Consider the following 18,736-nt stretch of genomic DNA (forward strand, 5'->3'; position numbering starts at 1 on the left):
TTCGTTTGCGAGAGCCAAAAATCACACCTCAAAAAATTAACGTCGAATATAACGACTGTGCTGTAGAAAGTTTCGAAATTTTTAGGACTTAACATTGAAAGTAAATTAAATTGGAAGGCACATACAATAGAACTCAGTAAAAAGATAAGTAAATTCTCGTACACACTTTATGAGCTTTCAAAAGTCGCTGATAGACATAACTATACTGACAGCATATCATGGATTCGTTGTATCCAACTTACGTTACGGCATAATTTTCTGACGAAAAGAGATAATTTTTAAACCCCAAAAGAGCTGCATTAGGTCCATGTGTAAGTAGTCTTAAAATACCGGATAGTTATAAACCATTCTTTATTCGACTTAAAATTCTTACTTTGACCTCACTTTATATTTATGAAATAGCATTATTTGTAAAAAATAACCATGATATATTTGTCAGAACATGTGAAATCCACAACATCAATTTGAGATGCAAGAATAGATTACGTTTACATGGTAGCAACACAGCTTCTATGTACTGTAATAGGGTTCTTGAAATGGCACCGAGATTATTTAACAAGCTACCAACCAATATCACAGATGTATCCAAATGTTTTGAGTTTTCTTTAGTGTTAATTCCGCCAATATTTGTCTTTAAACAATTCGACACGTGTTTCGCCTCTACACGAGGCACCCTCAGGACATGTTGAGTCGCGAAAATCTGGCACGAGACATGTTTAAAGACAAATATTGGCGAAATTAACACTAAAGAAAACTCAAAACATTTGGATAATTATGGATTTACGCAAAATAACGCCTACTTTAATAAATTTTCAATATCACAGAACTTAATTTGACGTATTTTAAAAAGAAACTATTTAATCTTCTACTTACAAAATCGTACTATTCTATAAAAGACTTCTTTTCAGATGCTTCACTCAATTAATTTAATAACTTACTAATGTTTTTACCAATAATTATTAAGATATCAATTTACTGACATTGTGTATGTTTATATTTCTTTGACAACTTGTTTTTAATTATTATTTATACGCCATTGCATGCGGGCAAGTAATGGAGAACTTTATTGTGATTTGTAACATCTTATTTATACCCATGACTACAAATAAATGATGAAATGAAAAAGAAATGAAATGAAAATGTTTGGATGGAGTCGATATACATAATGCTTGCCACACTTGAACGCTGTCTCCGCTAAGCCTATCGTCCGTATCACTGCACTATTTAAAATTAGAATTAGATTAGAACGAGAATGCTCGCATCTGAGTGCACGAATATTTTAGGGATCCGGTGCACTAAAGCTCATCAGTCTCCATAAGTCTAGGATAACGCCTGATGAGTAGGAGAGCTGGAAGTGATGGGTAAGGACAGACGCGGGTTCAGTGGAGCACGTGTCCGTAACGATTTATTGATGTCCAAGGTGAAAAACGCCTCAAATACCACGCCATGCCCGTATATTAACATCAGTGTTGAAGTACTTTGATCAACCAGAGTATAGTTGGACTCGATAAGAGAGTATAAGAGATCACCTTTGCATCAGTATAGGTTATAGGTAATCACGGGCTATTCTCCGCAACTCGTTATCTCTTGGTGAACTGAAGGATCAATTCTTATTGTATGAGCTAACAATATTTTATCTTTATCAATTCTGTTATTTCAGAAATTAACAACACCTAAATCCTTAGCTTCCTGTTCTTTTAAGAGATTCACTAAATTTTAGAAATTAACAACATGGTCGGAAACTGATACCCAGTTGACTGTATCTACCCTGGACCAACGGTATGTGGTGTGTCCTGCGTACGCCAGGGACGTGTATTTAGTGCAGACGTTGAGGAAATATCGGGAAACCAAACCCAGTTCACATGTTATTGTCTTTACGGACACAAAGAAGTAAGTTTTATATTATGTATTAATATTGATTGTAATGTTTACAAACTTAAAACCTACTTTACCAACTAAACATGGGCTCTATGTGGGTATGGGTGTGTGTGTGGTATATTCTCTACTTCTGATGTAATCAAGGTGGGAGCATATTTTTTAGTCAACATAAACAATAAGTCATTTTAAAATTAAATTATATTTATTTTTATGAATGAGCAAGCGCGCGTACAAGAAACCTGATGAGTCTAGGTGGAATAAGTTCCTTGAAAACCACACTGTCAAGGAACGGCATACATCCAGACAGTGACATTTTAGTAAAGTGTGGTGGAATTCGGGCTGGGATCAGCTCTTCAGAGCACTCCCCGAGTAACGCCGTAGAAGATATTGACTTATTTTTAGTGTCTTATCAAATCCAGTAAAAATACAAATATCTTCTTCTAGAGAGTGTCAAGTACTATCAATGATGCTGAACGCAATCGGTATGGACAATGTGTGTTTGCACGGCTTCATGAGGCAGAAAGAGAGGGTGGCAGCTCTCACCCAGTTCCGGAGTAATCTCAAGTGTACGCTGATAGCAACCAATGTAGCGGCCAGAGGACTTGACATTCCCTCCGTAGATCTTGTGGTCAATCATAAGCTTCCATTGGAGCCTAAGGAATACATCCACAGGTATGACAGTGATAATGGAAAAAAGTACGTTTAAAATCGATAAATTCAGAGAGTTAGAAAATGTTGACATAACCATAAATTCTATATATATATGAATAAAGACATTCTCGCAAAACCTCTAAGGTTTATGTGCGAGCGGTAAGTTCGCATTACAATAATTATTTTCATTACTTAAGGCTTTATATAACAAGTAGTAATAATCAAATATACTTTATAGGTATTCCTGCTGTGTTTCAGTTGGAGATGTTCATCTCTTTCACGCTTTGTTCGTCTATACGCTAGTAAGGTTATGATTCTGTTGTTGGTTAGGTTTCTGTAATAGTTAAATGGTTGTATAAGTATTATGAAGTATCGTGATCTTCTTAATATTAATAATTAATATAGCCTGTCAACGAAGCCACAGGTTAACCGACAATATGCTTCTTTCTTAAACCTTCAATGTGAATCCAATCAAAGACGAATGACTTACAATCGTTGACACTGACGTTCACTTCAATGATGGGGATAATTTTATTTAAGTGGTCTTATGGTGGAATTCGTAAGCAGGTGTCAGGTCAAACAACTCAATGGAACACTCCCCGTCATAAAGCTATTGTCAAATTGACAGCGAACCGAAAGCGTCGCGAAGCGTGTTCATTTTGTTTTGTATAGTATCGTTTGAATTTAGTCACAAAGCGAAAGGAAACCGAATACGTGACGAACCGAAACGTGTGTCACGGACCGTACAAAACAAAATATGAGAGCGCGCGAAGCGAGGCATGAGCGAGATAGTTGTATTAGCTGGCTTTGTATCATCATCATCAGCTGGAAGACATCCACTGCTGGACCAAGGCCACCCCCAGAGATCTCCACGACGATCGGTACTGCGCTGCCCTCATCCAACGAATTCTAGCGATCTTGACCAGATCGTCGCTCCATCTTGTGCATCCTAACAACACTGCGTCTTCCGGTACGTGGTCGCCATTCTAGGAATTTTCTACCCCACCGGCCATCTTTCCGTCGAATTATGTGCCCTGCCCACTGCAACTTCAGTTTCATAATTTGGGCTATGTCGGTGACTTTGGTTCTCCTACGGATCTCCTCATTTCTGATTCGATCTCGCAGGGAAACTCGAAGCATAGCCATCTCCATTGCCCTCTGAGCGACTATGAGCTTTCTTGGCTTTGACTTCTGACTATGTGTTTGTATGCACGACGTCAAACAGAGACCGAATGAGAGACGCGAAGCAAGAGCGAATGCGAGACGCGAAGCAAGAGCGAATGCGAGACGCGAAGCAAGAGCGAATGCGAGACGCGAAGCAAGAGCGAATGCGAGACGCGAAGCAAGAGCGAATGCGAGACGCGAAGCAAGAGCGAATGCGAGACGCGAAGCAAGAGCGAATGCGAGACGCGAAGCAAGAGCGAATGCGAGACGCGAAGCAAGAGCGAATGCGAGACGCGAAGCAAGAGCGAATGCGAGACGCGAAGCAAGAGCGAATGCGAGACGCGAAGCAAGAGCGAAGCGCGACGGTTGTGTTTATTTACAAAACTTTGACACGAGTGGCGTCACGGAACGCTTTGATTTCGGTTTGCTGTGTCTACTTTGTAGTATGACGTCTACATTTCGGTTCGCATTCTCCATGCTTTCATTTCGGTTCGGTTCGCATTTATGTTTGACAATAGTAGGATACTACTGGATCCCTTTGGATAGCTTTAAGCATAAGATACATATTTCTTCATTCATAGGATATATAATAGTTTTGAGGGTAAATGTATACACTTTTATAATAAAGTCCCAGCCACTGTTCAGGCATAATCTATAAATAAATTTAATTTTTTTATATAAAAATAGATATGTCGTAAATCCTACTACTCCACAGCTGAATATCTAAGTGATCCGACAGCCTGGGTTTAGATTATGATTATTTTATAGCTGTAGCAATGACAACATATAGAATAGAAATTTGAATAGAAAGAGCGAAAAAAAATGCTGGGAGAGTTTCTGATGCCGCTTCTTCCATATCCGCCATTTGTTTCCGAAGCGGTAGTAGTGTCTAGTATAGTAGAAATGATATCAAAAAGAATTCTAAAGGAATAAATTTTGAGAAAATAAATGCCTTTTAAGAAATAATTAAGTTGATATTGTGTTCACAGAGTTGGTCGTACGGCGCGCGCCGGTCGCTCCGGTCTGGCCGTGTCACTGATAACTCCCTACGATATACTGCGGCTCGGAGAAATTGAAGACAACATCAAAACTAAACTGAGCGAATATAAGATTGATGGTAACAAATTTAAGATTTCATAAACGAGACAATTTAATAAATAACGTATAACATACTTATATAATAGTGAGTAAGCAGTTACTGACATTTTTGCGATGTCTAAGCAACGCGTTTTATACGAAATCTCAATACTACATTCAGACGAAAATAAAATTGTATAATATAAACACGAAAACACTAAATCAACCACACCATCACTCGCCTACACTTATACATACATACACACACCTCTTAAATACTATTATTATTAAATAATACTAGTAATTATTATTTTTAACCCTTAATTGGCATATTTGTAAGTCTATTGTAATGTTATACTATAAAGCTGTCGGATTATTAGTATATAAATAAAACTAGCTGACCCGACAGACGTTGTTCTGTACATAATAAATAAAATACTGTTTTTTTATGAATTTGGCAATACTATTTCATAAAATTAAGAATTATTTCGTAAAATATGCTTCCTGTTGTTATAATTATGAAATTTTTTTACAGCATAACTGTCAATCTGTGTATCAAATATCAATAAATTACTCATAGAAAACTAATATTCGAAATAAAAAAAGTATGGGTGCCAAATCGAAATAAAAACTATCCTTTCTCTCATGTTAGCCTAATTGACTCCATGAAATAAACCCTATTAAAATCCGTTCATTAGTTTTGGAGTTCACTGGTACTCATACGAAATGGATCTTCATAGAAGAATAATAATTGCCTCAATAGCTGACATGCATAAACTTCTTTTCGAAAATAATTTTATTGTCCTTAAGAGATTGTGGTCGATGATGTTGAAGATGAATAAAGAAATTTCATTTCATTCTATAGTTAGAGAATTAAAAAAAACGTTTTAAGTACAGTATTTTCAAAATTATTCTTTTTTTTTTCAGATGAGGAAGCGGTGAAGGTATTTACTACAGTGAGCGTAACTCGCAGAGAACAGGAAGCTCAGCTTGACAACGAAGAGTTTGAGCAGAGAAAGAAGAACTACAGGGTCAAGCGATGGATCATGGCCGGAGTGGACCCGGACGAGATGGAACAGGGGTGAGCATGATACATGAGCATACAATTACGAGAAAGTACTGCTTAATAATTATTCCTTTTCAAATATATTTTGAGAAAATATTGCAAATGAGACTTAACATCTTATATCTCAAGGTGACGAGCGCAATTGTAGTTCAGCTCAGAATATTATCAGGACAGGGCGTATTAATTACCTAGTTTTAGTTTCAAGTGTAACGTCGCGTCAAAACGGTTCTGTCAAATAATATTGAAAAATGAAGATTTTATTTTCGTTATACTTATTACCTATAAGGTCTGCCTATTCAATTTTGATGTGATTTCTTTATTTAAGTGTTGGAATTAAAAGTATATATATTGATATTTTTTTCTTACAGGTTGGAAGAGATGCGCCGTAAGCGAATTAAAGCAGCGAAGAAAGCGAAATTAGCTAAAATAAAGGAGATTCAAGCTCAAACAAAGAAAGAGGAAGAGAGAGAAAACGAACGCTTACAAAATAATGAGACGGAAGATATTGACGTATCAATCAAACAGGGTTTGAAAAAAGTGAACAAAACGCTGATGAAGAAAGATGAACGGTTTAAGAATGTGATTGGAAAGATCAGTAAAATAAAACGGAAAGCTGAGAGAGTTAGGCAGAAAGATGGAGACTCTAAGAAGAAAAAGGGAGTTAAATAAATTTAATATATATTAATTATCCTTTGAACTTGTTTTATTGAAAGATATATTTACCAACTTTTAAACTAGTATGCTGTATTGGTGATGCTGACGAGTGCGATAAGGGTAGCGAGAGTGTCACGATCAAAGCGCAACGTGCGTTTCATATGACGTTATTCAATACACTTACGACGAAAGAAACTTGACTATCAACTAGAGATGAAACGGATAGCTGTTTGGCCGGATACCATGTGGCCGAATATCCGGCGGTACTTAGCCGTTTGGTGTATCGCACACAAACTTGCGTAGGCGGCGCGCGAACTATCGAGTAGACTCGGTTCTTTTCGTTAATGAGCGAAGTTAGCAACCTCTCAATGCAGAGAAATTAGTATTTATCCACCATAATTTGCGTTTAGTGCAGTATGAGTACTAATTAATTATTTTTTTTTCTATTACATTCATTTACTATGGTGTGATTAAAAATTTACAACTAAAACTAATTATATTTCTTAAGTGATACTAAAACTAACTAAATAAAGCAAATAATTACTTAAAAATATATTTTTTTATACAGATTTTTTTTAATTCGGCCTAATGCCCGGCCGAACAGTAGGTAGTTATCCGGTATTCGGCCGGCTAGTATTAAGGCCGCCGGACAATTACCGGATATCCGTTTCATCTCTACTATACACCTCTCAACGCTAACACACAAATTGGTATTACAATAATAATTTATTAGTCACACACAGAAATTAGTTTAATACAATATCGCATAAGTACATCTTATATAAAATACTTCTAATGTTAGTAAAGCGAATTTTATTCGTGATTATAACATAAATCATTGTGTTTGTAAATGTATTTTGACATTCCCAAAATTAAGGTTTTTTCTGAAAAATAAAATATAATTTCTGAAATATATAAGGTATACATGCAGGAAACAAATGGTATGGTACTAGATCTGCGATTAGGGAGATCACCTACATTCAAGGTACCAATGGGAGGCTCCATTACATTATGGGTACCATAACAGCGCCTATTTCTGGCGTCAAGCAGTAATGTATAAACATTATTGTTTTTCGGTCTCAAGGGCGCCGTAGCTAGTAAAATTACTGGGCAAATGAGACTTAAAATATTGTCTCAAGGTGACGAGCGCAATTATTGTACTGCCGCTCAGAACTTTTAGGGTTTTTCAAGAATCCTGAGACGAACTGCATTGTAATGTGCAGGGCGTATCATTTACCATCAGCTTAACGTACTGCTCATCTCGTCATCTTCAAAAAAAAAACAAACCTTAATTTCGCTTTATCGTTCACAACTTATTTATTATTGTGATACCCTATTTGACTGAATACATAACACAAAACAAATTACAAAAAAGAGTCTCTTGCCAGAGTTTGGCGAGTCAACATCTCCTGAGGATGCCTCGTGTAGAGGCGAAACACGTTTCAAATAGTTTAAAGACAAACATTGGCGGAATTACCACTCAAGAATACTCAAAACATTTGGACAATTATAGATTTCCGTAAAATACACCGAATTCAATATGTTTTCCTACATAAATTATAAGAAAAATAAAAACTTCACTCTGGTATTTTCAATAATTTATTCATAAACAAAATATAACACAAAGTATACTTATAATACAATTAAATACAAATCCAATAAAACACATGCCATTATTTGGCACAAATTCATTGATAAAAAGCTTGAATTAAAATTCGACATAATATTACATTTTAATATCACAAATAAGAAATGAATACATTATAATTTGATATAGACAATTAATGTGATGAGAATTATAATTAATGTATTTACGTTAACTGGAATGTTGGATAGAATATAGTGCAAATTATTTTAATTTTTGCTATTTATTAATATACCTATAAGTATACAGCTGGATATAATCTTTTAAACATTAATATTATCAAAATTCTTGCTATAACTAAGCAAACGGCATCGCTAATCTATACAGTATTCGTTTTAAGGCATTGTTTAGTAATCAATAAGAAGGATAATTAATTATTATATTAAATAAAAACACATCGTAGTATGAAGGTTTGGTTTATCGATTCAATTTTCATGTTTTCTATTTAGACTATCTGGAGAGAGTTAATGAATATTATCAAAAATTTGATTGACGACTGTCGCTTAATTATTGCGACGTCTTGTGGTACGGGGCACGTAGCTGTTGTTAAGCACAGGCCGGGAAACATGGGTAAGAATAATAATAATATAAAAAAATTCCATCGATACTAACGTAGTTGAATATTATCTTATAAATTTTAGTAATAATAAAATTATAGCTATTGCTAAGCAAACTGCATCAATATATATCTTTCATTTTTTATTAAATACATAATATTTTTGTTTAAGGCGTGTGTTGCATGTATACACGGGTAACACAGATCAGGTAGCGAATAGATGGAGCAATGTGTTGCTATATACCTATATAAAAAACCGGCTGAAGCTCCCATACCCTCTCTACGAGCGGCGATACAATAACGAAGCTAAAATAGCAACCCGTAACATGAACCGAATAACGAGACCTCGAGTATTATAAACACAAGTGGGTATCATTTTTCAAGTGGTACCGCCGGGTTTAGCGCCAAAACAGCTCATCAGAAGGCTTCTGCGGGCGCGCCGTAGACATATTAGAGGTTAATGGTTACATAAATACTCTAGGCACTATACAAGATTGATAAAACATAGAATTTCTATTGCTAGTACAAAACTAGCAAATTTTAACACATCTCCAATATTATCTAATATTAAACGTCAAGGTTTCCACGACTTAGGTATATTATAGACTATAAATTTTGAAGATTTATGAATCATGATTGCGAAATTTTTCGTAATGATGTCGCTTGAAACTACCAAAAATATTTCTTTATAGCCCGTTATTGTTAATTCACATGAAAGGCGTCTTTACAACGTATTATGCTTGGCTAGCAAAACCTTATTGATTACATACAGCTAACAAGCAACGCTCCATCTAAATATTAATAGTCTTCTATTCAGACATTTGCAGTAGAGAGTTGATGGTGGCCTCTTTGTTGCCGCGGTTCGCTTCGGCAACAGACTTTATCACGTCCTTGTCGATACTCGGGAACATTTCTTGGATCTGAAAATTTATGTTTTCAAATTAAATCCTGAATTTATGCACGCATGTAAAAAAAGGCACAATCTGAGCGAGGCAAAAACTCATTGTAACTAACTTTTTGTATAATCCTTAAAAAAGGCAAAAAGCAATGGTGTGGTTTCATAAAACCACGCGACGATGCAAATGAATTTATTTGTCACAAAATAACATATAAAGTTAACAAAATAATATACAAGTTGAAATTAATGATACAACTTAACTCCTACTACAATCGGCCGATTGTAATGCGACATGCGATTGATGGGCGAAAAAAATTGAGGCAATGTAATTAAAGTTTCACTTTAAAAATATTCACGTATTTATATCCAATAAAATGTTTGAACTCCACTTCGAAAAGTGCCGTTAGTTTTGTAAACGAGTAGTTGAGAATTACTTCGGCCGTGCATAATAGCTTTGTAATTAGTTTACTTTTTATTTGCAACAGCACAGCGCACAAACCAACAGGTTTAATTAAAAAAAAATTAAGATCCTGACGTCACAAGATGGCCGCTTGTACAAGTAGGTATATCCTATGCCGCAATATCAGGACCGGATCACATTGTGTCTTGCATGATTTATATCATGAGTCAAATAAGTAGTTTATCTATTTTTCTTTATTTTATTTTAATTAATAGATTTTGTTTTTTTTTATTGAAACCATATTATTAGTAATTACGTTCGCCATAATTGTTCTACACTTTAGAACAACAAATTTTAACATAAGACTTAGAAAATTGTATTGTACCTATATGATGTGGTGTACTTAAATAAATATGTATGCGATTACCTGTTGGAGTTGTTCTTCAGTAAGCTGTGGAGGCTGCTGTTGTGGGTGAGGGTACTGTTGTGGTTGCGCCATAGGGTACTGTTGTGGCTGCGCCATAGGGTACTGTTGTGGCTGAGGGTACACCGGCATAGCGGCGTACCCCATGCCGGTGCTGGGTACTACTAGCATTGGTTGGAACGGTGCCACAGTAGCCGGACCAACCTGATACAAATTATAATATTTTACTGCATGTGTTCAAATATTGCTAAACGGGCGTTCGACAGGTAGTTAGACGGATAAATGGCCGTTGGGGCAGCAAATTCCTGGAATGGCGACCACATACCGGAAGGCGCAGTGTTTTTAGGTCTTCCACTAGATGGACCGAGGATCTGGTCAAGATCGCCGGAATACGTAAAATGAAGGCAGCGCAAAATCTATCGCTGTGGAGATCTTTGGAGGAGGAATTTTTTTATGGAATAGGAGGACAAACGAGTGTACGGGTCACCTGTCGTTAAGTGATCACCGCCGCCCACAATCTCTTGCAACACCAGAGGAATCACAGGAGCGTTGCCGGCCTTTAAGGAAGGTGTACGCGCTTTTTTTGAAGGAACCCATGTCGTATCGTCCCGGAAACACCGCACAAGGAATCTCATTCCACAGCTTTGTAGTACGTGGAAGAAAGCTCCTTGAAAACCGCACTGTTGAGGACCACAACATCCAGACATCCAGATGGTGAGGATGATATCCTAACTGAATCGGCCTTTATCCAGCAGTGGACGTCTTCCGGATGATATCACTCGTGGTGTATGGATGATCTTGCTGTCTCGTCATTACTCCATAGTCAGTTTTATCTTGCCACTTTAAAGTTAGCCTTCCCACAAGTCTGATGTTTGTATTTTCAACATTTTGTCATGGTATTAAACGGAGCGCGGTACATTTTGCACGTGAACGCTGTCGCAGGCAAAAGCTAGTATTTTATACCAGTTAACAGAACTTACCGAATAGCTGAGAACCAGATTGATCATTCCTTCCACGCCGTCGCCCTGTTTGCCGTTCAACGGATACCAGTCCTCGTGGGTCTCGCCCTGAAATACACAACCACTACTATTCTTTCAATCTTTCCAAATTGCTTCGTTCGAACAACACAATCATGTATTACCTTCATTTTATAATTGCGAGTTTGACACTTGACTATGAAGGATTAAAACGCTTAAGTTGCTCGCAACCATGCAAACTATAAGGCACGCGAAACGACGAATTAAAAAATGAAATCTATTACTATTTCCGATTCTGTAAATTACTAAATTAAACTGCTGAAATAGCGAAACATCATTACAAAATTAATAAAAAATATTTGTGAAGTAAAACTGGTGAATGCGTGACGAGAGAGTTACGCGGAGTTTTTTTGACTTGGGGAGTTAGCTGGTGAATGCGTAACGAGAGAGTTACGCGAACAGGGATTTCTTGACTTGGGGAGTTAGCTGGTGAATGCGTGACGAGAGAGTTACGCGAACAGGGATTTCTTGACTTGGGGAGTTAGCTGGTGAATGCGTAAGGAGAGCGTTACTTCAGCAGTGATTTCTGGGCTTGGGGAGTTAGCTGGTGAATGCGTAACGAGAGCGTTACTCCAACAGTGATTTCGTGGCTTGGGGAGTTAGCTGGTGAATGCGTAAGGAGAGCGTTACTTCAACAGTAATTTCTGGGCTTGGGGAGTTAGCTGGTGAATGCGTAACGAGAGCGTTACTCCAACAGTGATTTCTTGGCTTGGGGAGTTAGCTGGTGAATGCGTAACGAGAGCGTTACTCCAACAGTGATTTCTTGGCTTGGGGAGTTAGCTGGTGAATGCGTAAGGAGAGCGTTACTCCAACAGTGATTTCTTGGCTTGGGGAGTTAGCTGGTGAATGCGTGACGAGAGAGTTACGCGAACAGGGATTTCTTGACTTGGGGAGTTAGCTGGTGAATGCGTGACGAGAGCCTTACGCCAACGGTGATTTCTTGACTTGGGGAGTTAGCTGGTGAATGCGTAAGGAGAGCGTTACTTCAACAGTGATTTCTTGGCTTGGGGAGTCAGCTGGTGAATGCGTGACGAGAGAGTTACGCGAACAGGGATTTCTTGACTTGGGGAGTTAGCTGGTGAATGCGTGACGAGAGCCTTACGCCAACGGTGATTTTTTGACTTGGGGAGTTAGCTGGTGAATGCGTAACGAGAGCGTTACGCCAAAAGTGATTTCTTGACTTGGGGAGTTAGCTGGTGAATGCGTAACGAGAGCGTTACTCCAACAGCGATTTCTTGGCTTGGGGAGTTAGCTGGTGAATGCGTAAGGAGAGCGTTACTTCAACAGTGATTTCTTGGCTTGGGGAGTTAGCTGGCGAATGCGTGACGAGAGAGTTACGCGAACAGGGATTTCTTGACTTGGGGAGTTAGCTGGTGAATGCGTAACGAGAGCGTTACTCCAACAGTGATTTCTTGGCTTGGGGAGTTAGCTGGTGAATGCGTAAGGAGAGCGTTACTCCAACAGTGATTTCTTGGCTTGGGGAGTTAGCTGGTGAATGCGTGACGAGAGAGTTACGCGAACAGGGATTTCTTGACTTGGGGAGTTAGCTGGTGAATGCGTAACGAGAGCGTTACTCCAACATTGATTTCTTGGCTTGGGGAGTTAGCTGGTGAATGCGTGACGAGAGCGTTACTCCAACAGCGATTTCTTGGCTTGGGGAGTTAGCTGGTGAATGCGTAAGGAGAGCGTTACTTCAACAGTGATTTCTGGGCTTGGGGAGTTAGCTGGTGAATGCGTAACGAGAGCGTTACTCCAACAGTGATTTCGTGGCTTGGGGAGTTAGCTGGTGAATGCGTAAGGAGAGCGTTACTTCAACAGTGATTTCTGGGCTTGGGGAGTTAGCTGGTGAATGCGTAACGAGAGCGTTACTCCAACAGTGATTTCTTGGCTTGGGGAGTTAGCTGGTGAATGCGTAACGAGAGCGTTACTCCAACAGTGATTTCTTGGCTTGGGGAGTTAGCTGGTGAATGCGTAAGGAGAGCGTTACTCCAACAGTGATTTCTTGGCTTGGGGAGTTAGCTGGTGAATGCGTGACGAGAGAGTTACGCGAACAGGGATTTCTTGACTTGGGGAGTTAGCTGGTGAATGCGTGACGAGAGCCTTACGCCAACGGTGATTTCTTGACTTGGGGAGTTAGCTGGTGAATGCGTAAGGAGAGCGTTACTTCAACAGTGATTTCTTGGCTTGGGGAGTCAGCTGGTGAATGCGTGACGAGAGAGTTACGCGAACAGGGATTTCTTGACTTGGGGAGTTAGCTGGTGAATGCGTGACGAGAGCCTTACGCCAACGGTGATTTTTTGACTTGGGGAGTTAGCTGGTGAATGCGTAACGAGAGCGTTACGCCAAAAGTGATTTCTTGACTTGGGGAGTTAGCTGGTGAATGCGTAACGAGAGCGTTACTCCAACAGCGATTTCTTGGCTTGGGGAGTTAGCTGGTGAATGCGTAAGGAGAGCGTTACTTCAACAGTGATTTCTTGGCTTGGGGAGTTAGCTGGCGAATGCGTGACGAGAGAGTTACGCGAACAGGGATTTCTTGACTTGGGGAGTTAGCTGGTGAATGCGTAACGAGAGCGTTACTCCAACAGTGATTTCTTGGCTTGGGGAGTTAGCTGGTGAATGCGTAAGGAGAGCGTTACTCCAACAGTGATTTCTTGGCTTGGGGAGTTAGCTGGTGAATGCGTGACGAGAGAGTTACGCGAACAGGGATTTCTTGACTTGGGGAGTTAGCTGGTGAATGCGTAACGAGAGTAGTAGGGATTCGCCGGTTCTGGCTCACAGTAGTAGGGATTCGCCGGTTCTGGCTCCTCGATTCTGGCTCACTTGCTCGTGATGCCTACTAAAAAAAAAAAAAAAGAAGTTTGGTGTCAAACTGGGGGTTTTGATGTATTTCCGAGCGATTGCGCTGATCCGTTTTTCGATATCTCTTATAGTTTCAAAGTTAGCATTTTAAATTAAACAGATCCATAATCATTAATAATCACTGGTCATTTAGCTAATGATTGGTGAGCGACTCAATGTCTAAATTTCCATGAACGTGATACAGGTAATTTACTAATTACCTCTATCACATTCGTTACTACGATTAAAAAGACAGTTTCTGTATTTATTATTTATTTTTAAAACATGATTTAAATAAAGTATATAATAAAACATCATTGCAGATTGTATCATTTTCAAAATATTTGATGAAATCATTCAAACTCTTCTTATTAAACTTAAAGTATAGATACATTATACAGTACTCGCCACACACTGCGGTATATTCATTCTGTACTCTTGCAGTATTGTAGTTATACATTCTGCAATTCCTTTGTAAAAACATCAGCTGGAATCCCTGAGGTGGACGACCATATGAATCGAAGTATTGTCCAATACCCTGCTCATCAATGTGTATTGCAACCCAGTGAGTGCCTGGCTTATTATCACTATCTAAATTGCTGACAATATAACAGGGCGTTACAACATATATCGGCAATCGGTTTGCCGCGTAAACATTATTTTTAATACTGGGATCGATTTTGTTCAAATAATTCTGTATCTCGATTGTATTCATATTAGTTGAGAACAGGGTCTTGTCAGTTGCGAGGATTGAATAGTTATGTGGATCATAATAACATAAGCACTCAATAAATAAGGCTTTAATGTATCTTATTCATGTATTTAAAACTTATATGGTTACAATAAAACAAAATATCATTACAAGCGATTCAAATATAAATCTATGAACATTTGATGAAATTATATTTTCATCAATTTTATTATAATATAAAAGCTGATTGAAAACGAACTTTGTACCTACATACTTACGTAGTCATTAGTACAATCTGGAAATGTTGACTCCATTAAACTATCAATAATTGAACTTATCATTTAAGTGCCATTATGTTTCACCACAATATTTAAAAACCAGTACTAATCATAAACAAATTTACTTTTACGATATTTTAGTATAAAATGCTAGAACTGTTCAGAAAAATAATCATTGAAGTGGCGTATTCAGTCAAATTATTATATATTTTGTGTGTTGTGTAATTGTTGAGTGATTTGCTGCAATGGAGGTAAGTTTTATCTATTATTCACTTTGAAATTAAAAAGTAATATCATTTGTTATATTAAGATATGTATGTATAATACTATTCTAAAGCAGTCTTATTGTTGTTGTAGAATGCATTCAACCCAACAATGGAAGAAACTACATATAAAACATTTTACTATCCATTATCTGAAGATAGTCAGGATTCATTAAAAGTTCCTCAACTTAAATCCTTGAAGAGGGCCAGCTCAAATGAAAATATAGATGCATTATTCGAAGTGAAAAAAACAAAACAAAAGAAAATATCATCATCAATATCCAGAGCACATGAGAATGGAAGTATTTACATTACAACTAATGCAGATGACGGAAGAAATGCATCACATTTGGTTAAAATAGAAATCTATGATCTCAATAAAATAAAAAACACGCCTGCACAAGAACAATGGAAATACGCTGATTATAGATTAAAATATTATACAATCGACAATAATGAAAGTTATAAGGACATAAAAAAGATTTTATACAATGTTACGAAGAAAATTTTAGAAACAGAAAATTATAAGAAATATAATTTTAACAATAAGTAGGTAGCTATGAAGAAATACATAAATATTAGTTCAGTTTAGTTATTAGTTTATTTATTCTCTTATACAAATAATATTATTATATTCTCATCATTTGGAAAATTAAACATAACGATATGGAACTCTGCTTTGTATGTAATGAGGTTGAAAAAATGATCAAGTGAGTTATTTTCTTTGTAAATTATTTAGTATTATATTATTGATGAAATGTGGCTAATATCATTCACTTATGTTGTAGTCAACCTGTTCTACAAAGTGGAGGAGGTTTTAAGAGAAGAAGTGCAGTATTACAAGGCAGTGAAGACAATGATACAAGTACAAAGAGAGGAAGACAAGGGGAACCATCCACATCATCGGGGCTCACCAGTGTGAACGATGAAATGGTGAACTGTTCTTTATGTCAAATCTTAATACGGAAAAGATATTATGCAAATCATCTTAGAAGTAACCTCCATAAGAATAACGTAATGCAATTACATAGTACTTTAAAAAATGTCACAGTACACGAATCGGCTTTTGGTAATAGAATTATCTCATATAAAATAAAGAGTAAATCCAACCAATTACAAACATTCGAAACACCAGAAATGTTTTTGAATTCTATTAAAAATGAAATTATTTCACTATTTGAGGAATCTGTTCGATTGCTTACAATTTTTAAAGTTAATTTTATTCTGCACGCTAATTTTGTTCAAGAAACAAAAAATATTTCTAATGAATTTGAATTTCAAACATGTAGTTATACTGTAATGCAGGGTGAGGATTTAAATTTTTTCTTTTCGTCCTTATGTGATATGTTGATGACTAAAATTAGCACATTTGAGAAAAAAGATAGTGGTTGGAGTCTTAAGAAAATAAATGCATTAGACATGAATATAAACAAATTCAATCCATTACGTGGAAAATCATATATTGAATTACCTAAAGAAATCAAATTAAAAAAAAGTGTTATAAATGTACAAAACTCGGATGATTTATGCTTTAAATGGGCTTTGCTTTCTGCATTATATCCAGTTACTAAGAACTCTCAGAGAGTTTCATCTTACAGTAAATATTCAAATAAATTAAATTTTGACGGAGTTACGTTTCCTGTTAAAATGACAGATATACAGAAAGTAGAAAGGTTAAATAATTTAAGTGTAAATGTTTTTGGTCTTGAATACAATTGTAAAAAGAAAGTACATGAATTAGTTGGTCCATTGTATTTAACAAAATCACGGAAAATTGTTCATATCAATTTATTATTTATTTCGCACGGAACAATTAATCATTTTTGCTACATTAAAAACCTATCGCGTTTAGTAAGTGGTCAAATTTCAAACCATGAACATGCAATCTACATCTGTGACGGTTGTCTTTTACACTTCTCAACAAATGATAAGTTATCAGCTCATCAATTGAATGATTGTTGTCATATTAAAGTGGAATTGCCTAATACAGAAAAAACTTTAAAAGATTGGTTTGAACAACCAATTTCAAACAATGTCTTAAAATTTGATAAATTTAATAAGATGTTACAAATACCCTTTGTTATATACGCGGATTTTGAAGCTTTCCTTAATCCAATTCAGACATGCTTTAACGATCCATCAAAACCTTATACAACTAATGTTCACAAACACGAAGTTTATAGTTTTGGGTACTATATTAAATGTTCATATGATGATAGTTTATCAAAATATGAAACATATAGTGGTCCTCATTGTACTCATGTCTTTATGAATCAGTTGTATAAAGATTTAGAAGTGATTTGCACAAAAAATTATTTTGTCATAAGTCCAAAACCTTTGACTTCCAATGATAATGAAATTATTTCACAATGTAAAGACTGCTTTATATGTCAATCTAATTTAAATGGTGAATGTGCATTATACTTTGACTCGCATACAGGAAATTTTAGAGGAGTTGCACACGAAGTATGTAAGACAAAGTTTAGAATCCCCTATCACATTCCAGTTTTTTTACACAATCTTAGTCAATATGACTCTCATTTTATTGTTCATGCATTAAATTCTATTGAAGGGGAAATTGATATTATTCCACAAACGAAAGAAAAGTACATTTCTTTCACAAAAACGATAAAATTAAATAATCATAAAATTCAATTGAGATTCGTTGATTCGTTTAAATTTTTACCTTGTAGTTTAGACAAACTTGTTCAAAATTTGAAGGAAGAACAATTTCAAACATTAAAATATAATTTTCCAAATAATAATGATTTTTTACGTCTTAGAAAAAAAGGAATTTATCCATATGAATTTATGTCATCACATGATTCCTTAAAACTTTCAGCACTCCCTAGTCGCGATAAATTTTACAATACATTAACCGACACACATATTTCCGATGAAGATTATGAACATGCCAAGGATGTTTGGCAACACTTTCATTGTCAAAATATGTCAGATTATTCTGATTTATATCTTAAAACCGATGTTTTACTTTTAACAGATGTGTTTGAAAATTTCCGAGCCTTATGTTTGCAAACATATGGTCTAGATCCAGCTCATTATTATACAGCACCTGGGTTAAGTTGGGATGCTATGTTAAAATGCACAAAAATTAAATTAGAATTACTTCAAGACTTTGAACAAATAGCTTTTATTAGATCGGGCATTCGAGGAGGTGTATCTCAATGTAGCAATCGTTATGCCAAAGCTAATAAC

At 36.4% G+C, this 18,736-nt stretch overlaps 1 protein-coding gene across 1 annotated transcript in view; it reads right to left on the reverse strand.

Annotated features, from left to right (window-relative positions):
* Positions 1 to 8,076: 8,076 nt before the first annotated feature.
* Positions 8,077 to 18,736, reverse strand: part of LOC126978183 (toll-interacting protein-like) — a 38,017-nt gene continuing 27,357 nt past the window's right edge. The window contains exons 6-8 of the mRNA XM_050826953.1: positions 11,394 to 11,480; positions 10,417 to 10,617; positions 8,077 to 9,611 (exon numbers count right to left, since the gene is read on the reverse strand). Coding sequence (XP_050682910.1) covers positions 9,501 to 9,611; positions 10,417 to 10,617; positions 11,394 to 11,480 — 399 coding nt within the window. The 3' untranslated portion in view covers positions 8,077 to 9,500. The remainder of the gene's footprint in view (positions 9,612 to 10,416; positions 10,618 to 11,393; positions 11,481 to 18,736) is intronic.

Source organism: Leptidea sinapis, chromosome 47 (genome assembly GCF_905404315.1).
Source record: "Leptidea sinapis chromosome 47, ilLepSina1.1, whole genome shotgun sequence".
NCBI lineage: Eukaryota > Metazoa > Arthropoda > Insecta > Lepidoptera > Pieridae > Leptidea > Leptidea sinapis.